The following is a 26,279-nucleotide window of genomic DNA, read 5'->3' as shown; positions in this document are numbered from 1 at the left end:
AATAAGGATAGAGAGAAAGATATATACAGTATATAGTGTAAATATACACTACCGGTCAAAAGTTTTATTACACCTACTCATTCAAGGGTTTTTCTTTATTTTTACTATTTTTTTTTATTGTAGTAGTTTAGACATCAAAACTATGAAATAACACATGGAATCATGATAAGATAGCGCCGAAGAGGATGGATGACGTTTTACCAACTGTGCGATTTTGTTAGTTTTTCTGCGTTGTTTGTAACTTGTTTTTTTACTTATTTTGTACTAAATGTTTCTGCTACCATCTCTTATGACCGAAAATAACTTCTGAACATCAGAACAGCGATTACTCACCTCGAACTGGAAGAAGCTTTTTCCTTTTTCCTTTAATGAGTCCGACAAGAAGGATATACTGCTTTCCCCAGAACAGGCCCAAATCACTGTCATTTCCGTGAAGAAAAGACGGAGGAAAAAGGGTCGCAGGTCGGGCTGCCTTCTGAGAATCCGTAGGCGAACGAGTAAACTCCCATTGACATCCGTTCTATTGGCTAACGTGCAATCATATCGAAAATAAAATGTATAACCTACGATTAAGATTATCCTACCAACGGGACATTAAAAACTGTAATATATTATGTTTCATCGAGTCGTGGCTGAACGACGACACAGATAATATAGAGCTGGCGGGATTTTCCATGCACAGGCAGAACAGAGAAGCTACGTCTGGTAAGACGAGGGGTGGGGGTGTGTGTCTATTTGTCAATAACAGCTGGTGCGCGATGTCTAATATTAAATAAGTCTTGAGCTATTGCTCGCCTTATGATAAGCTGTAGACCACACTATCTACCAAGAGAGTTCTCATCTATATTATTTGTAGCCGTCTATTTACAACCGCAGACCGATGCTGGCACTAAGACCGCACTCAACCAACTCTATAAAGCCATAATCAAATAAGAAAATGCTCATCCAGAAGCGGCGCTCCTAGTGGCCGGGGACTTCAATGCAGGAAAACTTAAATCATGTTTACCACATTTCTACTAGCATGTCACATGTGCAGCCAGAGGGGGAAAAAACTCTAGACCACCTTTACTCCACACACAGAGACGCGTACAAAGCTCTCCCTCACCCTCCATTTGGCAAATCTGACCATAATTCTATCCTCCTGATTCCTGCTTACAAGCAAAAACTAAAGCAGGAAGCACAAGTGACTCGCTCAATACGGAAGTGGTCAGATGACGCGGATGCTATGCTACAGGACTGTTTTGCTAGCACAGACTGGAATATGTTCCGGGATTCATCCAATGGCGTTGAGGAGTATACCACCTCAGTCATCGGCTTCATCAATAAGTGCCTCAACAACATCATCCCCACAGTGACCGTACGTACATATCCCAACCAGAACCATGGATTACAGGCAACATCCACATCGAGCTAAAGGCTAGAGCTGCCGCTTTCAAAGAGCGGGACACTAATCCGGACACTTATAAGAAATCCCGCTATGCCCTCAGACGAAGGCTGATGACTCAACTGCCGTGTGATCTGATGAACTGTCCACATATAAATAACAGGGCGAATTGTTTGCAGCGGATAGTCAATGATTTTCCCACTAGCACTGACTTTGCTGATGAATACTTTGTTGAGGGAAAATGTACATGATACGATTGTGATGTGTCATTGTCTCACTTAGCTATCCAGTTGCTCTGTATAAGAGCATCTGCTAAATGACTAAAACGTAAAATGTAACACTGGCCTATTCTGTGTATGTGATATTGTATTTGAAGAGGCGTGAGTAATGGTAGTCCCTGGCAGGCTGAATGGTGGGTGGTGTGTCCACAACAGTACAGTACCCACCACTGGGGTAGATGATGATCTCCACAGGGCAGTCGTAGGTGTACTTGTCAGCCAGTGTGATGACGACGCTGGTGGCTGAGCGGGCCAGGGGGTCTGCGTCGGCCCGGATGGCATGAGAGGGGCTTTCCACACCTGCACAAAGACACCTCTAAAGCATCTACAGTGTAGAATAAACAGTGGAATCACATGAAAATACTAGAACAAGATATCACAAAAAAACTCAAATTAATCTTGTTTGTGTGAACAGAGGTAGCTTTGTACTCATAGAGGAAAGATGTCTGTTGGTCAGTGGAACATAAATTGTAATATAGTACAAATAAACTGCAATTTGTAGATGGTTGTATGTTGTGTCTCTGACCTGCAAGGAGATACGGGGCTCTGATTTCCAGCTGGAAGCTAAACTCATAGTCAATGGAGTTGATGGCCTCTTCCTCCAGCAGCTGAGCCATGTACAGCTGGGGGGTGATAGGAGTCTGCTCATTTGGATCCAGGGCACAATTATGCCTGCTGTCCCTCCTGTGCCAGAAAATACCACAATAGAAAATCATAGTCATTTAATTCATAGTCTTGTTGTCACATCTACTCCCGCTCCTCCCCTCCGGCTTCAACGTTGCCGGTTTACTAACCACCGGTCCTGGGAACCATCATTACACGGACCTGGCATTCATCATTAAGCACACCTGGACTCCATTACCTCACTCATTACCTTCCCTTTATCTGACACTGACTTAAGTTCTTTCCCCAGGCATTATTGTTTCTGTTGTTCATGTCTAGATGCTACTCCTATGTTGTATCATTCCAATGTTTTTTATATTAAACTTACCACCTGCTTCTCAACTCCCAGCGTCTACGTTACACTTGTCCACCAATCGGCTATCTCTCTGTCTGTGTTATTATTATTTTTTTAATTTAACCTTTATTTAACTAGGCAAGTCAGTTATGAACACATTCTTATTTACAATGACGCTGGGCGACGCTGGGACGACGCTGGGCCAATTGTGCGCCGCCCTATGGGACTCCCAATCACGTCCGGTTGTGATACAGCCTGGATTCGAACCAGGGTGTCTGTAGTGACGCCTCTAGCACTGAGATGCAGTGCCTTAGACCGCTGTGCCACTCGGGAGCCCAACATTTGAAATAATTGATGTCTGATGCATGCATGCATGCATGCTGTGAATAACTTAACCTCCAAGTTACCAGTTAAAGTTCAAGTTTCCTTTAAAGATCAAAATGGCACTATAGAGATTTGATTTGGACAAGACAGCATTGACATTCAGCTGTGGCACAGTGATGATATTCAGCTGTGGTTATGATGATGACACTCTGTCACGGTATTCTTACGCTCTGTTGTGGAAGTTTGGGGAGAGTCCCTGCTCCTCGTTGATGGTCCTCTGGACCCTGGGGGTGCACACGGTGGGTGAGGTGACCCGGATACCCCCATTGGGCAGGGTGGGCAGCTCAGATGAGGTGCTGACCAACACGTTGACCGTCTCCAGAGGGGGGATGACCCCCAGGTTCACCACCAAAACTGTCCTCTCCAAGTCCTCATCCAGCACAATATGTCCTGGAATACCATAGCAGAACAACTCACATAAATGGTAATGTTTTGTATTTTTCAGAGAAATGTTATCCTTATTGATTAGACTAGGAATCAAGATAGTTGGACCCAAAACCACTAGCCTGGTCTCTGTTTGTGCTGTCTTTCCATCTCCTACTGTCATTGTCATACAAATTACCATAGGAGTTGGCAAGACAGTGCAAACAGATCTGGGACCAAACTACACAACCACTGACCACAGCACTTCACATGAGACCCATCCTTACCACTGCCACTCTGAAGGGCACCATTAGTTGTAGTGCAGCAATCAAAGTAACAGTCATCAATCTTGGACTTGTCTTTGATTTGCACGGTTATTATCTGGTTGGAGATCATAGCTTCAAATCCCACCACGGTAGAGCATTCTTCCAGCGGGTAAATGAAGACACCTATATCAAATACAGTTAACATTAACCAGAGACAAACAGGCAATTAAGTAAAACAAACTAACTAACTAAACTAACTAAAAGTAATGATTGATATTGAGAAGCACCGTGGAAGCTCTGGAGGCTACCTCAGAGACAAGGGAAGGAAATTCAGAATCATAATTCTAAACACACTTGTATAAGGCCCCCAGAGAATGTTCATGATAACTTTTATATTTGTAATAACAAATGAGGTTCTCACCCTCAATAGGATTGTCCTCAAAGTTATTGTAGGTCATGGATGCTGTCAGGGCCAGGGTGTAACCTCTGACACAGGAAGTGATCTCGCAGACACTGAGAGGCAGAGCATTCTGACTCCCCTTGTTGATCAGGCCTGGCATGGTGAGTTTCTTTTCATTGCCAATCATAGACAGAGGGTAAAAAACATCATGTTCAGAATCTTTTTGAATAACTTGTACAATAATTCAACAAACAAGCAAACATCAGTATAAGTCTAGCTCTGATATCCCCACCCTTGCATTGTTGTCCAGCAATAACATCAAAGACAACAGTAAGGGCCTTTGTAGTGCCTTTGAAGTAGAATCATGTCTTTTGCTGTCCAGAATTCTGATCAGCAAAAACATTACATCCCAGACAATAAAACCACAGGAGAATTCAAACTATCAGTTCAGTCCTTGCATGCTTAGACTATGCTTAGACTACAAAGGCGACTGGTGAAAATGAAAACAAAAACATTAGAGAGAGATATTTTTAATGTAGTATGGTTGGGGGCCTCTGATCTACTGTACATGCAAGGCAAAGGCAGCAAGTGAAGACATATACATTTTTCAAGGTTATATTCAGGACACAACATTTCAAATTCCCACTATAGAAAAAGCATGACTCATCCATCAAACAGATGATCAACACCAAAGGTGCACTGGTCTGGTAGAATATTGCATGAATGAGGGAGCGAGATGAGATTGGGCTGTGAGAAGTGGACAATGCTTATGGCCGACCTGTATTTTCATGCAAATGTCATCCTACAGTGCATTCGGAAAGTATTCAGACCCCTTGACTTTTTCCACATTGTGTTACATTACAGCCTTGTTCTAAAATTGGTAAGATCGTTTTTTCCCCTCATCAATCTACACACAATAACCCATAATGACAAAGCAAAAATAGGTTTTCAGACATTTCTGCAAATGTATATATATAAAAAAACTGAAATATCACATTTACATAAGTATTCAGACCCTTTACTCGGTACTTTGTTAAAGCACCTTTGGCAGCGATTACAGCCTTGAGTCTTCATTGGGTAGGACGCTACAAGCTTGGTATACCTATATTTGGGGAGTTTCTCCCATTCCTCTCTGCAGATCCTCTTAAGCTCTGTCCGTCTGGATGGGGAGCGTTGCTGCACAGCTATTTTCAGGTCTCTTCCAGAGATGTTCGATCGGGTTCAAGTCTGGGCCACTCAAAGACAGAGACTTGTCCCGAAGCCACTCCTGTAGGAAGGTGAACCTTCGCTCCAGTCTGAGGTCCTGAGTGCTCTGGAACAGGTTTTCATCAAGAATCTCTCTGTACTTTGCTCCGTTCATCTTTGCCTTGATCCTGACTAATCTCCCACTCCCTGCCGCTGAAAAACATCCCCATAGCATGATGCTGCCACCACCATGTTTCACCGTAGGGATGGTGCCAGGTTTCCTCCAGACGTGACGCTACGCATTCAGGCCAAAGAGTTCTCATGGTCTAAGAGTCTTTAGGTGCCTTTTGGCAAACTCCAAGTGAGCTGTCATGTGCCTTTCACTGAGAAGTGGCTTCCGTCCGGCCTTGGTCACCTCCCTGACCAAGGCCCTTCTCCCCCGATTGCTCAGTTTGGCCGGTTGGCCAGCTCTAGGAGAGTCTTGGTGGTTCCAAACGAAGGATGGAGGCCACTGTGTTCTTGGGGACCTTCAATGCTGCAGAAATGTTTTGGTATTCTTCCCCAGATCTGTGCCTCGACACAATCCTGTCTCGGAGCTCTACGGAAAATTCCTTCAACCTCATGGCCTAGTTTTTACTCTGACATGCACTGTCAACTGTGGGACCTTATATAGACAGGTGTGTGCCTTTCCAAATCATGTACAATCAATTTAATTTACCACAGGTGGACTCCAATGACGTTGTGGAAACATCTCAAGGATGATCAATGGAAACAGGATGCACTTATATTTTTAAATTCTAAAAACCATTTTGTCATAATGGGGTATTGTGTGTCGATTGCTCAGAAAAATATAATATTTAATAGATTGTAGAATAAGGCTGTAATTTGATTTGATTTAACTTAACAAAATGTGGAAAACGTCAAGGGGTCTGAATGTCAAAACGTCAAGGGGTCTTATATATATCCAAAGGCACTGTATATAGCAACCCAGACTTTATTATGTTGTGGTGTCCTGGGTTTCTGTTGTGTTCAGAGAGCCATAGCCTGAGCCTCTAACACAGCCTTTATGCGTGGTGTTGTGACGACAGCAAATTTCCATAGAGACTGAGCCGTTGCCTGCCTGCTGATGATACTGGCCAGTGTCTCTCCAAACTAATATGCCAATATTAGTGGCTGTAAGACTACATACAGTACAATACTTAGACAGAGTGAAAAACTCCAAACTGCTCCTTCAGCCAAATAGTATTTTTGTGAATTATCTACATGATGGATCTCAAGATCATTGGTCTTCCTGACTCCCTGCCTGGACAAGATGACTGTCTGCTGTCATAATGCATCCACAATTTACAGGATCCATAATTCATTTAAAAAATATATTTTAAGTGTGCCACCTCCTCATACTACATAATCAAAAGGAGGTTTTGGCTGGCCCGGCACAAGGTTGTCATTTAGTGAAAAGGAATAGGCCAGACAGATGCACCCACAGTGCTCACTGCGCACACCTGCTCTGCAATCAGTGTCAACAGTGCCACCACGTGTCCTAAGGGACACAAGATGGGAAAAAGCAGATGGAGTGTCTTGTTCCTCTAAAATGCAACATCTCTCACATCACAATGCAATTATTCTTGCCTTATTCTAAAAACAAATTGAACAGCATAACTGGACTGTAAACTGTTTTAGCTGTGACAATACAGAAATGCATTGTGCAATCAGATTATTCAGCCTCATATTGATTAATAACCTATAATTAATAACCGTGATTAATAACCTAAAACTACTTTAAAAAATAATATAATATATCCAAAAATGAGAAGAGGAATAAAAATGTTGGGGCAAAATCATAAAATGTTCACAATTAAGTTGATTGATATTATGCCCTTTTCAATAATGGCAAAATCCTAAAGGTAATCCATTAGTGTTTGTCTCTTAATGGGAGTTTCTTTTTTCAGTCTGACAGGCTGTGATAATGAGTGTGTCCAAGTGACAGACCCCATGAGACCCTCTCCTTGTCGTATGAATTGTCTTGAGCTCTTCAGAAAGGCTCATCCAAACATAGCCTAATATCATCCACATAGTCACCATACAGTACAGTCATGATAACACCACAATAACAGCAGCTTTCCAAGGAAACAGGTCAGACATAACTATCTGTTGATAATACAGAATGGTTTGTATTGCTATTGCTGGATTTCATTGCTGGCTGATATAATTGCAAACATATCAATGCCAATATACAATATACATGCACAATATTCAGCAACAACTACAGAAATACTGAAGTCTTACCTTTCATTTGTGTAAATTGGGGGTGAGATGATGATTTCTGTCTTTTGGATACCCACTTTTCATGAAATATGTCCTTTTCGCCTCTATTTCTTTTCCATCCCTTTTTTCTTTCCTCTAGAGTATGTGGAAAATGCCAGCTACCAGAGGTGGGGAAATAAACTATTAATTAAATGTCTCTGGCTTTTCACAGAGGAACTAAACAAAAACAGAGAAGGACAGTGGACACTAGGCAGCAACCTTGGCAGCACAGCAACATGTGGTTATACAAAGTATCTCAGCTCAGTCTCTCCCCCCTCCCTGTGGCTGGAGTTAGAGGTTTTCACTGACGGGGAAAGAAAGGGAGAGAGAGAGAGAGAGACAGAGATACAGAGCGAGAAACCTGTGCAACAGATTAGCATTCCGCCCTCCCCTTCCCCTACTACTCCTCCCCTCTGCATTCATAGCATCAGCACCACCCACTCTCCTTCTTCCCTGCAATCGATGACGAGAGACCCCATTCATGCATCCTTTTTGATAGCTGGGGGATCAAACTAAATTAAATGCAACGCCAGGCGTGGAGAACAATAAATAGTGGGAGGGGGGGACATAAAGCTCGTCTCGCCTCCATCCAGGCATCAACCTTCCCCCTCACCAGTCCAGTGCTCTGTCTTATTGCAAAGCCTATAATGTTTAGATTCTAATGTGGTTGATAGGATTTTGGCTGTCTACGTTGTTGCCACTGTTAATCTGATCCAACTGTTTTTTTGGTGTTTTTACTGAGGACGTAACCACGACAATCGATGTAGACCTCTAATGGCATCTTAAAACACATTTGTGAGGGAGGGATGATGTGGGTGAGAGTTATTGGCTGAAGCTGCATCCGCTCCACAATTAATCAATCCCCTCCCCCAGCCTCATCTCACCCTCTCTCTTTATGTGGACTGACAGGTCTCCTCTACCTGGGTCACTCATCAGGGCCGCCATCTCTTCTCCTACTCAGATTTTCTGGGACCAGATGACAAATCAAAAGAAAAAGCCAAATTAGCTAGAAATTACACATCCTTTATAGCTGTAATAAGTGGACGATTAATAAACAAAACAATAGCCAAACCTGTTTATCTGATAACAGAATGTATTATTCTAATAGAGCCTGTAGTATTGCACATTTTCAACGAAGGCCTACACAAACTAATGGGGTAAACAAAGTTGATGGGAACTCAGAATTCCACTTCCGAGTTCCCATCAGAAAGAGTGCAGCTAGGTGCGCAACAGCGGCAGCTTCTTTTGCTTAGCAGGCAGCAGCATCCCTTTCGACGCCCAGCTTCATTTCATAGTTTGTTGTGTAGCTGAAAATTGGTGTAAAATAATATACATTAAACGTGAACAATGGCTACTGACTCCTGGGCTCTGGCTGTCGATAAACAGGAATCTACGACTGACTCTGTAAGTTTAAATGTTTCGCTAGCTCATTAGCTAGCTGAATTCCCAACCATGCATGACGAAAAGCATCAGACTTTATGCTGCTACCTAGCAAGCTTGCTAGCGCAGCCAACTGTAGCTGAGGCAATTTGTGGCTGAACTGTCAGAGGTTAGCTAGCTAACATGTGCTGATGGTGTGCAACTGTTAACTGACACACCTTCTGAATGACTGTAGCGGTGTTTGTTATGCCTTTGAAGTCGTTGGCATAATTTGACACTTCAGTGCAGACACACGTCACGTTACTTGTCTATATTTGATGAGGGAAAACGTAGATATTTGCGTACCAACAACATGTTTCTTTTACAAGTTCGGCTCCTTGGTGATAAGATCTCCACCTCGAGGTGGAGGTGATGCTGCACCTAGAAAGGCAAAAGGTAAAATCACTGTGGTATCAATTAATACAAATTTGCATGTGATATCCATGTATTATTGTTTATGACCTTTTTGTGATAAAATGGGGTGATGAGTTTTTGTTGTTCCTTCAGGTACCACAAAACAATTGGAGAATGGCACCGAAGGGGAAGAAAAAGGTGTGTGATTTCCCAGGGTTTATTTTAATCTCCCCATCATCATGTCTCCATTCAGTTACTACAACAGGCCATTCACCTGTCACTCTTGCCTTGTAGAGGACAAAGCGGCCCAGTCGTTGTTGAATAAGATGATCCACACCAGCCTTGTGAACACTACCAATCAAGTAGAGGTTCTTCAGAGGGATCCAAACTCTCCTCTTTACTCGGTCAAGACATTTGAAGAGCTGAGACTGTGCGTTATCTCGGTGTTCAAATTTACCATTGCTTACTAATTTACAAATGTGTGTAGGCCTACCTCACATGAAACCTACACTATAAAGTGTATTTTAACCCGAGTTAGGATCTACAACATCACTTTTTTGCAGTGTCGTGTTCAACATGTTTGGTTGGCCTTTTTTTATGTGGTCTTTTAAATGTTCTTCCATCTCAGGAAAGATGAGCTGCTAAGAGGAGTGTATGACATGGGTTTCAACAGACCCTCTAAGATCCAGGAGAATGCCCTGCCCATGATGCTGGCAGAGCCGTGAGTACCCATTTCATTATTATTATTTTTTATACCTTTATTTAACTAGGCAAGTCAGTTAAGAACAAATTCTTATTTTCAATGACGGCCTAGGAACAGTGGGTTAACTGCCTTGTTCAGGGGCAGAACAACAGATTTGTAGCTTGTCAGCTCAGGGATTTGAACTTGCAACCTTTCGGTTACTAGTCCAACCACTAGGCTACGCTGCCGCCCCATTTAGCGCAATGCTCCTTGTGATTAAGCTCAATAATAGAGGAAATAGCCTAGATATTCTGCATATTTGAAGGGCTTGTGTGTTCTGATATTAAACATTTAATTTTAACCTTCAGTCAGATGTAGTCAAACTAGTTATTAACAATTATCACGTTATGTATACAGTAATATAGTTGTTTGATTGGATTTTGATGTGAAATTAATGGAATCTACATGATCTACCTTTTAGTCCCCCATTGTTCTCTCTTCAGCGTGTATTATCCCTCTGGTTCCAGACCTCAGAACCTGATTGCCCAATCACAGTCCGGCACAGGTAAAACAGCTGCCTTTGCGCTGGCCATGCTCAGCCATGTTGACCCAGCTAACAAATGGACTCAGGTGAGTTGACATCTCCATCTTCAGCACTGATATATACTGGAGCCATTAGCATTACTCAGGCTATGGTCTTATCTTTAAGAAGCTAGACCTCTGATACAGGTACTCAGCGGTCAGGTAATCAGCAAGTTCAGAAAGAGTTTTCATGGGTTTGTTTTGTTTTATTAAGAGCGACTGCAGATTAGGGTAGCAGGTAAAAGGAAAGTGCCTTAGTATAGAACACTTCCATCACAGTGTGTTGCTTTTTTAGTTTGTTGATTTTATAGATAAAAGCCTCATATTACTGAAACTCCTTATTTTGCCCCCTCAGTGTCTTTGCATTGCCCCAACGTACGAGCTAGCCTTGCAGACTGGTAAAGTCATTGAACAGATGGGGAAATTCTATCCTGAAGTCAAATTGGCATATGCCATTCGTGGCAATAAATGTAAGTGTCAAAACATTCATGCTTTTTTTATTCTGAATACAATCTGTAATGTTATGGTGCATAATTTCACTGAGGAAATTGTAATCAATGCCGGTGCTCTCACACAAATGTCATGGCGGAAGCATAACTTTCGATGAAGCGAATGCCACATCTTAAGTTGTATTATAAAGTGGATGTTCTGTAAAAGATGCTAATGAGAATCATAATTAACTGCCCAATATGTCTCTGGGTGCTGAGCAGTGGACCGAGGGATGAAGATTCAGGAGCAAATTGTCATCGGGACACCTGGCACGGTCCTAGACTGGTGCTCCAAACTGAAGATCATCGACCCCAAGAAGATCAGCGTCTTCGTCCTGGACGAGGCTGACGTCATGATTGCCACACAAGGTCACCAGGACCAGAGCATCCGGATCCAAAGGTGAGTTTTCTCATAAGTTGAAAGTTGTAAATGTACAGTACTCTCATCTAGCATAACCTAAGTTCTACAAGACAAGCTCGTCTTGCAGGCCAGTAATTACATGAGTGTTGCTATTAAGTATTGTTCCCGAGTGGAGCAGTGGTCTAAGGCACTGCATCACAGTGCTAGAGGCGTCGCTACAGACCCTGGTTTAATTCCAGGCTGTATCACAACCGGCCGTGATTGGAAGTCCCATAGGGCGGCGCACAATTGGCCCAGCGCGTTAGGGTTTGGTCGGGGTAGCCCGTCACTGTAAATAAGAATTTCTTCTTAACTAACTTTCCTAGTTAAATAAAATAAAACATTAACCTCTTGAATGATAGGGCAACATTTTTATTTCTGCCTAAATATACATATGCTAATACATTCTTTCATGAGATGTCCATAAACAATAACTGGTAATGTTACAAATTGTTGAGGTGTACTCACTTTTGAGGACACAACCTCCAGTACATAGTACAAATATATTAGGAAAATATGAAAAATCTATTTTTTTCTATTCAACAAAAGTGGGGCAATAGGGCTTGATATGATACTTTCTAAATAAAGTACTTTGTAAACAACTTACTATAGATTTCACCTTTCTTATAACTGTCATATAAATATGATCGTACTTAGTAACAGTACAATATTGGCACTATTTTACATAACTGACAATAATTCTAAACGTCCACTGAGGGGCACAGAGACACCATTCAAATTTGTGCTGACTCGTTACAACTTCCGCTTGTCTGTGACCTATAGAAAGTGGTCTTGTTTAAATTCTATGACATGATTTGGTATTTTTTTCATGTTGAGAGCTCAATCTGTCTGAGAATATCACAGCGAGATAGAAGTTATATTGTATCCGCTAGTCTCCCACTTCATATGTGCTATTGCAAGCATAGCTGTGAGTTTCACAGGCACAGGAAATTGTTCCTTTGCCTGGATAGGCCAGAAAATGTGACGTGTCACTCCCTATAAATGTAGGGTCTGAAACCTGACTGTCATCTGTAAGAGAGTGGTAGCAGAGAGCAGACCAGTCGGAACCGGTTCAGAACCACTCAAAGTCCGCCATATAGGGGACTTCACATCTTTGTTTACAAACACCTGTAAAAGGGCTCTTAAAGACATAGTAGTCACCAAAGTTCCAGAGCATGTATTTTTTAAACGTCCTGCTTTGGCTGGATGTGTCAATGTGTAGTTCATACATACGTAATCTATAAGCAGAAATACTGTCTTACTCAATTAGCTGCAAAATCCCTAGTTTGAAAGCGACTGTTTTTCTGGAAGCTGTACTGCACCATTTTCCCAACATTTTGCCCCATGTCGGCCAGCCCCCTAGCAATTAAAGTTCAACCAAAAAGCTTCAGCCCCTCGCCATTTGTGTGACAGCTAGGAAGACGCACACACAGTAGAATGAGAGGGAGTGCAATGACGTGGTGCACATACTGTATCTGCACATGTGTGACCTAGTAAGCAATTTTCGGGGACCACTTATCTTGTGAGCACTACTTTCAGAACTACTGTCTGAAAAGAATACAAAAGTAATGGAGCATCGGCTTCCGGTGACGCAACTTAGGAAATGGCTGCCTAGTTTTTCGTACTGCACATCGGTTGGGTATTTTCCCCCCCTAAATTCAAGTATTTACTCAGAGCATTGTAATAACTTACGGAAAAGGGGAAAATAGGAAAAGGTCACGGAGCTACAACAACAGCCCGTAACAAGACAGCAGAAGATATAATCGTCGATGAACCCGAGTTGGCCAATGCTAGCGCAAATAAGATAGCAGCAGCAAAAGAACCCTCATTTCGTGAGGTGATAATGGAGGAATTGCTCGAGGCGCTCACAGGCTTACGAGAGGAACTTCGAGAAGATGTAAGAAAATAACTAAAATGAGTTCAGGAAGGACATTAACCAGAAACTTGAAGAAAACAAAGAAGAACTTCACAGAATATCTACAAGAATGGGGGATGCAGAACAGCACATTGGGGAAACGGACACATGGAACTCCAGTCAAGGAAATACTTGAAGTCACTGAAAAGCCAACACGCACTACAGGCAAAAGTGACCGTTTTTCACGTCGAAACAACATTAGACTTTATAACGTAGTAGAGGGCGCAGAAAAATACTCTATGCCCAAATTCGTGGAGGGTCTATTCAAAGACATACTTGAAGATGACACTGACCTGGGAATCGAGAGAGCACACCGAGCTCTGGCCCCAAAACACCCCAGCGGTGCCCCTCCAAGATCCATAGTAGTATGGTTCCTAAAATTCTCAGTCAAAGAGAAAATTTTACATGCAACCTGGAAAAAGCCTGTTAACTTCCAAGGCCAATGAGTGTTCTTTGATCATGACTACGCGGGAGAGATACTGAAAAGAAGGAAAGAATACACCCCCATTCACCCCCCCACACCCCCAAGCACTTAAAGAGAAGGGTATTCGCTTCCAAACACCATTCCCAGCAAAAATGTGGGTATTTCTGGAAAATGGCCCGGTTACATACGAGCATGCAGGCGAGGCGGCTGAGGACCTGAAGTCGAGGGGCATTCCAGTGGAGTATACCGCCAGGAGAAAGGCGACATCACTGGCGGAGACTCGAGCAGGCTCTCCCATGGATTGTTGTCGACAAGCAGAGTCATGGACAAAGATGGAAACCACCTCGGCGAGAAGACGTTCACATCCGAGAGAGACTCGGGCATTTCCAACGGGAAGATGGAAGACACTGAATTGGATTTAACAGAATTAATAGTTATCGCGAGCTGTTAAGACGTTGGGTTGTTACGGTTGACATTCCAATAGGTAAAATATCTTCCCTATTTTTCCCCCAATGCTAAACAGGGGTGAGTAGCCAAAGGTATGTGCTCTTTATGAACAAACTAAGCATCACGTTAATAACATATATATTAGCTAAGGATTAATGACACATTGACAACGGGGTGACAGAAGGGCATATCAAGGGGAGGATTCATGACATGCACGCATGACCAATATAGTTTTCACTTGTAATTAACCGATGTGTATAAGCGATAGAATAGGCGCCCTTATTATTTTCGGTTCCAACAGGTCTTGTTTGTGACTACATCACGCATTTTCATATCTGAGCGAGGGGTCCCTCCTGCGGACAGGTTCATCCCCTCAAACCCCAGAGGCAAGAGACAGTCCTCTGACATGGGAGTCCAAATACCAAAGTATTTTCCCACTTTGGTTTACTTTATTATCGTTCTTGATTTTTCATTCGTTTTTAGGCTCATGATAAGTAGGCAGATATGGTGCACAGGTTTTTTTATTTATATCGATGCATCATCGGGAATTTAAGGTCATAAGTCTCAATGTAAACGGACTGGGGAGTGCCATCAAGAGAAGTAAGGTAATAGCAAAGATGAAACGGGAGAGAGTTGACATACTATTCTGGCAGGAAACTCACTTATCCACACCTGAACACGAGAAACTCAAGTAAATGGTATATAGGAACACTTTTGTTTCTTACAAAATGGGTAGAAGGGGAGTTGCAATCTTGATCCCAAATGCAGTTAATTTTGAGTTTGTCAGAAATAAAAGACAAGGAGGGTAGATTTATACTTGTTAAATGTAAACTGGATAACAAGGAAGTTACATTATTTAATGTATACGCACCCCCAGGGAGTGACATGGTCTTCTACAGGAAGGTGTTTGATTTAATTGCCACAGAAACCTCTGGCACTCTTTTATGTGGAGGGGATTTGAACACAATTTTAAACTCAAAATTGGACAGCACGAATCAAAATAGGAAAATGAGTCTAGTTGCTAAAAAGATCAATAGGATATTGCAGGATCTAGGACTGCTCGATGTATGGCGTGACACCGACAAGACCGATAAGGAATATACTTTTTACTCAGCCCGCCACACTGAATACTCACGGTTAGACTACTTTTTCATGTACAGTGCAGATAGACACAGGCTTACGGAGTGTAGGATCGGGCAGAGCGACTTATCAGATCATAATGGAGTTTACCTTACTCTACACCTTGATAGCAAACTAAGAAATACTATATGGAGACTTAATACATCAATGATGTCGCTCTTGCTACTGGTGAGTCTCTGATCCACCTCTACGCAGACGACACCATTCTGTATACTTCTGGCCCTTCTTTGGACACTGTGTTAACAACCCTCCAGATGAGCTTCAATGCCATACAACTCTCCTTCCGTGGCCTCCGACTACTCTTAAATACAAGTAAAACTAAATGCATGCTATTCAACTGATCGCTGCCTGCACCTTCCCTCCCGTCCAGAGTCTCGACTTGTGGAGGAACTACAAATACCTAGGTGTCTGGTTAGATTGTAAACTCTCCTTCCAGACTCACATCAAACATCTCCAATCCAAAGTTAAATCTAGAATTGGCTTCCTATTTCGCAACAAAGCATCCTTCACTCATGCTGCCAAACATACCCTCGTAAAACTGACCATCCTACTGATCCTCGACTTCGGCGATGTCATTTACAAAATAGCCTCCAATACCCTACTCAATAAGTTGGATGCAGTCTATCACAGTGCCATCCGTTTTGTCACCAAAGTCCCATATACTACCCACCACTGCGACCTGTACGCTCTCGTTGGCTGGCCCTCGCTTCATACTCGTCGCCAAAACCCACTGGCTCCAGGTCATCTACAAGACCCTGCTAGGTAACGTCCCCCCTTATCTCAGCTTGCTGGTCACCATAGCAGCACCCACCCGTAGCACGTGCTCCAGCAGGTATATCTCTCTGGTCACCCCCAAAACCAATTCCTCCTTTGGCTGCCTCTCCTTCCAGTTCTCTGCTGCCACTGACTGGAACGAACTCCAAAAATCTCTGAAACTGGAAACACTTATCTCCCTCACTAGCTTTAAGCACCAACTGTCAGAGCAGCTCACAGATTACTGCACCTGTACATAGCCCATCTATAATTTAGCCCAAACTACTACCTCTTCCACTACGGTATTTATTTATTTATTTTGCTCCTTTCCACCCCATTATTTCTATTTCTACTTTGCACATTCTTCCACTGCAAATCTACCATTCCAGTGTTTTACTTGCTATATTCTATTTACTTCGCCACCATGGCCTTTTTTTGCCTTTACCTCCCTTATCTCACCTCATTTGCTCACATTGTATGTAGAGTTATTTTTCTACTGTATTATTGACTGTATGTTTGTTTTACTCCATGTGTAACTCTATGTTGTTGTATGTGTCAAACTGCTTTGCTTTATCTTGGCCAGGTTGCAATTGTAAATGAGAACTTGTTCTCAACTTGCCTACCTGGTGAAATAAATAAATACAAATAAATACAAGCATGCTGAATGATCCAGCATTCAAGGAATCAATAAAGACAGAATTGAACATCTATCTGGAGAATAATGATAACGGGGAAGTATCTCCTGCTACATTGTGGGATGCAGCTACGGCGGTTATTAGAGGGAAGATCATAGCCACATCATCTCTCAAGAAAAAGATTAAAGCACAGAAACTGCTGAAATTACAGGAAACATTAAGAAACTTAGAATGATCTCATAGTCAATACAAGACCCTCTTATATTATTAGAGAATCAAAAGGTAAAACAGGAAATTGACCAGATTTATAGAGAAGAAGTAAAGAAAAAGCTCAGGTTCCTGAAACAACAATATTATGAAGCAGGCTCAAATGCAACCAAATTACTAGCCTGGAAACTCAGGAAACAACAAGCACAGAATACAATTTTCAAAATAAAAGACCCCAAAACAAAGAAGATCACATGCAAATTAGATGAAATACAGAATGCATTTGAATCATATTACACAAATCTGTACAAGCAACCAGAGAAGGCAGATGCACAGACAATAGAGCATTTTTTGAACTCACTTGATCTCCCCTCAATTGGGACAGAGCAAAATGATAGACTAACTTTAGAAATATCCACCGAAGAAATTAATAAAGCAATATCTCAACAAAAAGTCAACTAGTCTCCAGGCACTGATGGCTTCCCTTCAGAATGGTTCAAGACCTTCAGAGAACAACTAACACCTCTACTTAAGGCCTGTTTTAACTGGACATTGCGGGAGGGTGGTCTCCCACCGTCATGGAGAGAGGCCATCATATCTGTAATCCCAAAAGAGGGTAAACATAAGAAGGAATGCAGTTCATATAGACCTATCGCAATTCTTAACACGGATTATAAACTATAAGCATCAATAATAGCCAAAAGAATGGAGAACATAATCCCAGAATTGATTGACGGAGATCTAACTGGTTTCATACAAAATAGGCAGACACAGGACAATATAAGGAGAACACTAGATGTCATGGACCACATTACTCAGAATAAGACAAGTGCAATATTAATCCGTCTAGAGGCAGAAAAAGCATTTGATTCAGTGGGATGGGATTATCTATTCCAAGTTATGGAAGGATTTGGTTTCAACAAAGAAGTGATACAGTGCATCAAAACACTGTATTCATGTCCGACCGCTAGAATAAAGATAAATGGACATTTGTCACAAATGATCAAATTAGAGCGAGGAGCAAGACACGGCTGTAATCTTTCACCCACGCTCTTCTCCTTGTACCTCGAACCATTAGCACAGGCAATAAGAAAAGACCCAACCTTAGAGGGAATAACAATGAGAGGCAGTGAACATAAGATATGCATGTATGCTGATGATCTGTTATTCCTTAAAGATCCAGGCTCAAGTGTACCTAGATTGATGGATGTTTTACAAATATTTGGAACATATTCAGAGCATGTGCTTAACGTACACAAGACCCAAGCCCTAGTATATAATTATATTTACATTACATTTACATTACATTTAAGTCATTTAGCAGACGCTCTTATCCAGAGCGACTTACAAATTGGTGCATTCACCTTATGATATCCAGTGGAACAACCACTTTACAATAGTGCATCTAACTCTTTTAAGGGGGGGGGGGGGGGGGGGGTTAGAAGGATTACTTTATCCTATCCTAGGTATTCCTTAAAGAGGTGGGGTTTCAGGTGTCTCCGGAAGGTGGTGATTGACTCCGCTGACCTGGCGTCGTGAGGGAGTTTGTTCCACCATTGGGGTGCCAGAGCAGCGAACAGTTTTGACTGGGCTGAGCGGGAACTGTACTTCCTCAGAGGTAGGGAGGCGAGCAGGCCAGAGGTGGATGAACGCAGTGCCCTTGTTTGGGTGTAGGGCCTGATCAGAGCCTGAAGGTACGGAGGTGCCGTTCCCCTCACAGCTCCGTAGGCAAGCACCATGGTCTTGTAGCGGATGCGAGCTTCAACTGGAAGCCAGTGGAGAGAGCGGAGGAGCGGGGTGACGTGAGAGAACTTGGGAAAGTTGAACACCAGACGGGCTGCGGCGTTCTGGATGAGTTGTAGGGGTTTAATGGCACAGGCAGGGAGCCCAGCCAACAGCGAGTTGCAGTAATCCAGACGGGAGATGACAAGTGCCTGGATTAGGACCTGCGCCGCTTCCTGCGTGAGGCAGGGTCGTACTCTGCGAATGTTGTAGAGCATGAACCTACAGGAACGGGTCACCGCCTTGATGTTAGTTGAGAACGACAGGGTGTTGTCCAGGATCACGCCAAGGTTCTTAGCACTCTGGGAGGAGGACACAATGGAGTTGTCAACCGTGATGGCGAGATCATGGAACTGGCAGTCCTTCCCCGGGAGGAAGAGCAGCTCCGTCTTGCCGAGGTTCAGCTTGAGGTGGTGATCCGTCATCCACACTGATATGTCTGCCAGACATGCAGAGATGCGATTCGCCACCTGGTCATCAGAAGGGGGAAAGGAGAAGATTAATTGTGTGTCGTCTGCATAGCAGTGATAGGAGAGACCATGTGAGGTTATGACAGAGCCAAGTGACTTGGTGTATAGCGAGAATAGGAGAGGGCCTAGAACAGAGCCCTGGGGGACACCAGTGGTGAGAGCGCGTGGTGAGGAGACAGATTCTCGCCACGCCACCTGGTAGGAGCGACCTGTCAGGTAGGACGCAATCCAAGCGTGGGCCGCGCCGGAGATGCCCAACTCGGAGAGGGTGGAGAGGAGGATCTGATGGTTCACAGTATCGAAGGCAGCCGATAGGTCTAGAAGGATGAGAGCAGAGGAGAGAGAGTTAGCTTTAGCAGTGCGGAGCGCCTCCGTGATACAGAGAAGAGCAGTCTCAGTTGAGTGACTAGTCTTGAAACCTGACTGATTTGGATCAAGAAGGTCATTCTGAGAGAGATAGCAGGAGAGCTGGCCAAGGACGGCACGTTCAAGAGTTTTGGAGAGAAAAGAAAGAAGGGATACTGGTCTGTACTTGTTGACATCGGAGGGATCGAGTGTAGGTTTTTTCAGAAGGGGTGCAACTCTCGCTCTCTTGAAGACGGAAGGGACGTAGCCAGCGGTCAAGGATGAGTTGATGAGCGAGGTGAGGTAAGGGAGAAGGTCTCCGGAAATGGTCTGGAGAAGAGAGGAGGGGATAGGGTCAAGCGGGCAGGTTGTTGGGCGGCCGGCCGTCACAAGACGCGAGATTTCATCTGGAGAGAGAGGGGAGAAAGAGGTCAAAGCACAGGGTAGGGCAGTGTGAGCAGAACCAGCGGTGTCGTTTGACTTAGCAAACGAGGATGGGATGTCGTCGACCTTCTTTTCAAAATGGTTGACGAAGTCATCAGCAGAGAGGGAGGAGGGGGGAGGAGGATTCAGGAGGGAGGAGAAGGTGGCAAAGAGCTTCCTAGGGTTAGAGGCAGATATTATTATAGATTATAGATACAGATTATACCCCACAGGAAGAGCTGAAGAGTAGGTATAACTTCCACTGGACCTCTTCATCCATTAAATATCTTGGAGTATATCTACCAAAAGATACAGCCAAACTTTATTGCATGAATTACGATCACATCAACAAGAAAATATATGATGACCTAGACAGGTGGAACTCACTTCCCTTAGATCTTAGTAGTAGAATTGAAACAATCAAAATGAACATCCTGCCAAGGTTTTTTCTGTATTTGTTCCAATCATAGAAATACTACCTAAACAGTTTAGTGAATGGGATAAACGGGGAAAAAAAGGTTTATCTGGAACAGTAAGAGACCAAGAACTAGATATACAGCATTACAATTACCAAACAACTGTGGGGGTGTGGCCTTACCAAACCTAAAAGATTATTTTGTGTCAGCCCAATGAGACCTCTGGTGTGTTGGTGCAATTCAGAATACGAATCCAAATGGAAAGACATGGTGACTACTTTGACAGACACCCATACAGAGACACCCATACAGTCAGTTTTGGGAAATAAGGACATGGTAATAGAAATATACAGTAGACAAAATAGGTGGATTAATTTCTCTCTGAAGACATGGTTTAGGGTAGTTAAGCAAAATAATTTAGACCGAGAGATCAAACTGCTGAGTTGGCCCGCATAGCTTCATCCCTGCAACTCAGGACAGCAGATTTAAACAATGGACGCAGAAAGGCATCACATCATTCAGTACAATTATAAGGAATGGGGACCTAGATAACTTCCAGGACCTAAGTAAAAAAACATGGCTTGGATAAACAAGATTTTTACAGATACCTACAAGTTCGACACTATTTCTTAAGGGAGATAAAAGTGACTGACCCTCGAGCACCTCCAAAATTAATCCAAGTATTCACTAACGCATACAACTTGGAGTAACAAAAAAACAACTTAAAATCTCTACTTGGGTATTCAATCCTCAAAGAAACATTCTACAAGCTATATTAAAAAGAAATGGGAGGAGGAACTTGACATTGAAATAACTGATGAAGCATGGTTGAACATATTAGAGACTCAACAAAGCTCCACCAACTCAAGGTCATGGAGAGAATTCTGTTGGAAGAATGTTATACGTTTCTTCATAACACCTAAACTGAAATCAAAACAGGCTGGCTCACTACACCCTTGTTGGAGAGAATGTTATACGTTTCTTCATAAAACCTAAACTGAAATCAAAACAGGCTGGCTCACTACACCCTTGTTGGAGAGAATGCAGTCTATTGAGGGTGGATCACTCTCATATCTTTTGGACTTGCCCCGCAATCGAAACTTACTGGGGAGAAATAAGATCTAACATTGGAAAAATAATGGGATTGGACATAGAACAAACATTCATTTCTTTGTACTTCGGTGAAATACCTGATGACTTAAACAATAGAGAAAGTACCTCTTGAAGGTCCTACTGGCAGCCAGTAAAAAGGCTATGACTAGGAAATGGCTACAAAAAGACCCTCCCACAGTGACACAATGGATAGACATTGTAAAAGAAATACACCATATGGAGCCGTATGACCTTTGCTTTAAGAACACGAGGAGAAAGGTCAGGAATACTGGGAAAATGGGTTTCGTACTTGAAAAAGGTCTAATTCAAAGATGTCAATGTAACTAATATGATGAAGGTATGACGTGCACTAACTGCCAGATCTTTTTTGTTCTTTTATTTTTCTTTATTTGTACTTTCTTTGTGTTCCTACAATAAAAACAAAGTATTTTTTTTTTAAGTACTGGTGCATCGCTTTAATGACCATTGATGGTGATTAGTTACCTTAGCTTCTTCAGCTGGTTATCTTGAGGACTTTTCCTGTTGTGATGTCTTTTTCTGATGCTAATAAACTGTGTTCTTAGCTAACTAAATGATGACGGCTAATACTAAGCATCTATTCATTATCCACCTGGAGAAACTCTTGACTTTTCCCTCCCCACCCCACGCAGAATGTTGCCAAATGAATGTCAGATGCTGCTGTTTTCGGCCACGTTTGAGGACTCAGTCTGGAAGTTTGCCGAGAGGGTTGTGCCAGAACCCAACATCATCAAGCTGAAACGTGAAGAGGAGACTCTGGACACCATCAAGCAGTATTACGTGCTCTGCAATGATAAGGACGAGAAGTTCACAGCCCTCTGTAATATCTACGGAGCAATCACCATCGCCCAGGCTATGATCTTCTGTCATGTGAGTCTGTCCTCAACGTATCATAGGAATTACATTTCTGGGGGATGTGGTTTGATATGGTACATGAACTAGCCTAATAAAGTAAATAAATAAAGGTGTTTATATGGTACATAAAGTAACAGAAATAATCAATGGTCTTTGCCTTTTGTAGACCAGAAGGACAGCTGGCTGGCTGTCTGCTGAGCTGACCAAAGAGGGCCATGTGGTGGCACTGCTGAGTGGGGAGATGACTGTTGAGCAGAGAGCGGCCATCATTGAACGCTTCAGGGAGGGCAAAGAGAAAGTCCTGGTGACCACCAACGTATGCTCCAGAGGTGAACATCAAGAAAATTAAAGCATGATAAATGTAACCAATTGTATTTATGTAGGAAGATGAGTGAGTTTCGCTTTGACATTGAAGATATTAGATTATAACATGCTTTTCTTTTTCAATAGGCATTGATGTTGAGCAAGTTTCCGTGGTGATCAACTTTGACCTGCCCATGGACAAAGACGGAAACGCTGACAACGAGACATACCTTCACCGGATTGGCCGAACAGGACGTTTCGGCAAGAGGGGGCTTGCCGTCAATATGATTGACAGCAAACAAAGCATGAACATTCTCAACCAAATCGAGAAGCATTTCAGTACGTTTCTGTCTCTAGACCAATTAATTGTACATATTGATCTATATAGTAGGGTTCTCATTAGTAACCTAACCTTTCGTCTTGTTTTTCCCCCACAGATAAGAAGATAAACAAACTTGACACTGACGATCTGGATGAAATTGAGAAAATCAGCAACTGAAGAGGATGCTATCCTTTATAAATCATAATTGAATGCATCTAATATTTATGCAGGTGGGACTGTTGCCTCATTAATATTACTAGACAGATCATACTTGTAAGGTTAGCTAGCGAGCCAGCCAGCTAATGTTTGCTAGCTAGCTAACAATAAACTTTAACTTGAAATGAAAACAACTTTCTGACAAAATTAGAAATAATGATATCTGAAAATGTAACTGGCTAGACTCTCTTACCCATATACATGGATGGATGCTTCTCCCTCTGTCACGGATGCCATGGTTGCCTTAGTTTTAAGATGTAATACGGAGACAGGTGTTTTACACAACAGCCTTCTGTGTATTCTCGTTTATACTCCATCTTCATATTTGCAATCATACGCCAGAATTTTCTCCATCTCCTTAGCGATCATACTCTAATATTACTGATTTCAAAACTCGACCCTCCAGAAAGTGGAAAGCAACTCTTATGCAGTTCTACTACGAGATAGCTATCAAAAAAAAGCTGTGTTAGAAAGGATTACCTACACATACTGACCAGCTCATGTTATAGACAGAAGCGGGCTACATGGCAGATCAATCCGAACTCATCTCTTTGCATGTCCAGCCCATCATGGCTAGCGGGAAGGTTCCTGCCTTTTTCTGTGGCTAAACCAACTAGGCTCGTAATTTAACAATATTATTTGTATTTACAGATGGCATACAAGTTTTATCAAGGCACATGAAAGTTCATGTTCCAGAAGGCATTTCTTACCCCAAAAATGTTGATAATAAAAACAAAAGTTTAAATTCAAATGGCTCTCCTGTGAAGTGGTGACCCGCGACATACGCCTAGTTTGCTGAAATGAGTCACATTTATGCTTTTGGACTTAAGTCACTAAGGATTTATTTGAATGTTTACATGAAATGACAGTATATGTTAGCCATGCCTTAAGCATTTAGATTTCATAGATTCTGCTCTTTGAGACTATTAGGATTACAGTTGGTTTTCATTTGCTATAATCTTTATCAAGGGGTTACACTAAACTAATATTTTACCCTCTTGATCGGGTGCTCTCCTCAGGAATGCATAAATGTACGCATTGGCCATATGGTTGTTTGCAGCATTATACAGTATATTGAATAAAACAGAGAACACTTTGCAAAAGTTAGACTAATGGGAGAAGTTTGCTGTGCTGATTTGTCTTAACCCTTTATATAATCATAAGAGTGGAAAGGTAATGTGATTTGAAGTTGAGCAAATGAGAAGTACTGTACTAACTAAACTGGAGAAATGTCCATTCCTTATTAATGAGAAGGCAACTCATGATCAATCTAGTCTAGACCTACAATCCTTGAGAGATTTACAGAATTTCAGTATTGCAACACTAAATACATTCTTGATAGTTTGGATACACGGGTGTTTCACGGTAATCCTAAAATTCCATTGTAATAATACTGTGAGTATTAGAGCGGTTGCACCATCTTGTATTTTAAGTTTTCCCAATAAGGCTCTGCAAATCTCTGATGGGAGGTTGTTTCGGTGAACAAAACTTGTTTCCAGTCACATTCAATTAGTTTGACACTAACATGAAGGTTTGTGTCAGAATTGATTGGTTAATATTTTCCTTAAACTATTGGCATGCTTATTCTGTCAACTGACAAATTGGGCACTATTACCAAGTAAAATAAGATTGTATGGAATGTACCTAAATTGTTAGGAATAGATTTATTTATAGAGAAACAAGCTTTATTGAGCAAAACACCATTTAATAATGTTTTTTGTACCTTAGTGAATGTTATTTATATTTGGACTGTGCTTGAACTAAACTTAAGTGTTTAGAGTGTTTACCTTGGCTATGGAAGCAATACATAGCCTCTGCTGAATCTATTCTCTTATACTTGTCTGCACTTTTTGGTTTTATTGTTCTAAATTGCCGTAATAAAGATTACCTACCTAAAGTATGTCTGTCTGGTCATTATTCAGGTTTGTTTTCCCTTGCAATATACATGGTTGATTGAAAATGCAAAACACATCTTGCCAGACCCGATCGAGCCAAAGGTTCTTTACAAATTGCCGTTGAACAATGGAAACAAGCACTATTTTAATAATACTAATTTAAAAAACTATAAGTACCAGGCAAAAGGTTGGACACACCTACTCATTCAAGTTTTTTATTTTTTATTTGTGTTCACTAAAACTGAAATAACACATGGAATCATGTAGTAACCAAAAAAGTGTCAAATAAAATATATTTTATATTCTTCAAAGTAGCCACACTTTGCCTTGATGACAGCTTTGCACACTTGGCACTCTCAACCAGCTTCACCTGGAATTCTTTTCCAACAGTCTTGAAGGAATTCCCACAGCTGAGCACTTGGCTGCTTTTCCTTCACTCTATGGTCCAACTCATCCCAAACCATCTCAATTGGGTTGAAGTCAGGCGATTGTGGGGGCCAGGTAATCTGATGCAGCACTCCATCACTCTCCTTGGTCAAATAGCCCTTACACAGCCTGGAGGAGTGTTTTGGGTCATTGTCCTTTTGAAAAAAAAATAGTCCCATTAAGCACAAACCAGATGGGATGGTGTATTGCTGCAGAATGCTGTGGTAGCCATGCTGTTTAAGTGTGCCTTGAATTCTAAATAAATCACTGACAGTGTCACCAGCAAAGCACCCCACACCATCTCCATGCTTCACGTGGGAACCACACCTAACGGAGGAGATGCCACAAAGTCATCTGTTTACCTACTCTGCGTCTCACAAAGACACGGTGGTTGGAACCAAAAATCTCAGATTTGGACTCCACCGGTCTAATGCCCATTGCTCGTGTTTCTTGGCCCAAGCAAGTCTCTTCTTCTTATTGGTTTCCTTTAGTAGTGGTTTCTTTGCAGAAATTTGACCACGAAGGCCTGATTCACACAGTCTCCTCTGAACAGTTGATGTTGAGATGTGTGTGTTACTTGAACTGTGTGAAGCATTTATTTGGTCTGTTAGAGGCTGGTAACTCTAATGAACGTATCCTCTGCAGCAGAGGTAATTCTGGGTCTTCCTTTCCTGTGGCAGTCCTCATGAGAGCCAGTTTCATCATAGTGCTCGATGTTTTTTGCGAC

At 42.2% G+C, this 26,279-nt stretch overlaps 2 protein-coding genes across 4 annotated transcripts in view; one reads left to right on the top strand and one right to left on the bottom strand.

Moving 5' to 3' along the window:
• The window catches only part of vwa5b1 (von Willebrand factor A domain containing 5B1), a 58,790-nt gene extending 50,929 nt beyond the window's left edge, over positions 1–7,861 (bottom strand). The window contains exons 1-6 of the mRNA XM_055891719.1: positions 7,505–7,861; positions 4,055–4,202; positions 3,655–3,816; positions 3,172–3,394; positions 2,189–2,346; positions 1,831–1,962 (exon numbers count right to left, since the gene is read on the bottom strand). Of these exons, the coding sequence (XP_055747694.1) occupies positions 1,831–1,962; positions 2,189–2,346; positions 3,172–3,394; positions 3,655–3,816; positions 4,055–4,193 (814 nt within the window). The 5' untranslated portion in view covers positions 4,194–4,202; positions 7,505–7,861. The remainder of the gene's footprint in view (positions 1–1,830; positions 1,963–2,188; positions 2,347–3,171; positions 3,395–3,654; positions 3,817–4,054; positions 4,203–7,504) is intronic.
• An 845-nt stretch (positions 7,862–8,706) lies between these two features.
• Positions 8,707–25,128, top strand: ddx19a (DEAD-box helicase 19a). Of its 3 annotated transcripts, none has more exons than XM_055891715.1 (12): positions 8,715–8,926; positions 9,271–9,337; positions 9,449–9,493; positions 9,590–9,725; positions 9,924–10,016; positions 10,481–10,607; positions 10,915–11,029; positions 11,270–11,447; positions 22,168–22,405; positions 22,557–22,719; positions 22,841–23,032; positions 23,131–25,128. In XM_055891715.1, the coding sequence occupies exons 1-12, from the start codon at positions 8,870–8,872 to the stop codon at positions 23,190–23,192; spliced, it is 1,473 nt and encodes a 490-aa protein (XP_055747690.1). In that variant the 5' UTR covers positions 8,715–8,869; the 3' UTR covers positions 23,193–25,128. The 3 variants fall into 3 exon arrangements, with proteins under 3 accessions (XP_055747689.1, XP_055747690.1, XP_055747691.1); XM_055891716.1 differs by having other exon boundaries at positions 8,717–8,926; positions 10,505–10,607; XM_055891714.1 differs by having other exon boundaries at positions 8,707–8,926; positions 22,841–25,128.
• Positions 25,129–26,279: the final 1,151 nt, after the last annotated feature.

The sequence above is a fragment of the Salvelinus fontinalis genome, chromosome 31, assembly GCF_029448725.1.
Source record: "Salvelinus fontinalis isolate EN_2023a chromosome 31, ASM2944872v1, whole genome shotgun sequence".
Lineage (NCBI taxonomy): Eukaryota > Metazoa > Chordata > Actinopteri > Salmoniformes > Salmonidae > Salvelinus > Salvelinus fontinalis.
Note: the sequence above shows the minus strand (reverse complement) of the source record. Positions and strands in the feature narration are given on the sequence as shown.

Coding starts and splice junctions, on each gene's coding strand:
- ddx19a (XM_055891714.1), top strand. CDS start 8,870: ATGGCTACTGACTCCTGGGCTCTGGCTGTCGATAAACAGGAATCTACG. Junction 9,726..9,923: donor ACATTTGAAGAGCTGAGACT/GTGCGTTATCTC, acceptor CTTCCATCTCAG/GAAAGATGAGCTGCTAAGAG. Junction 11,030..11,269: donor TGCCATTCGTGGCAATAAAT/GTAAGTGTCAAA, acceptor GGTGCTGAGCAG/TGGACCGAGGGATGAAGATT.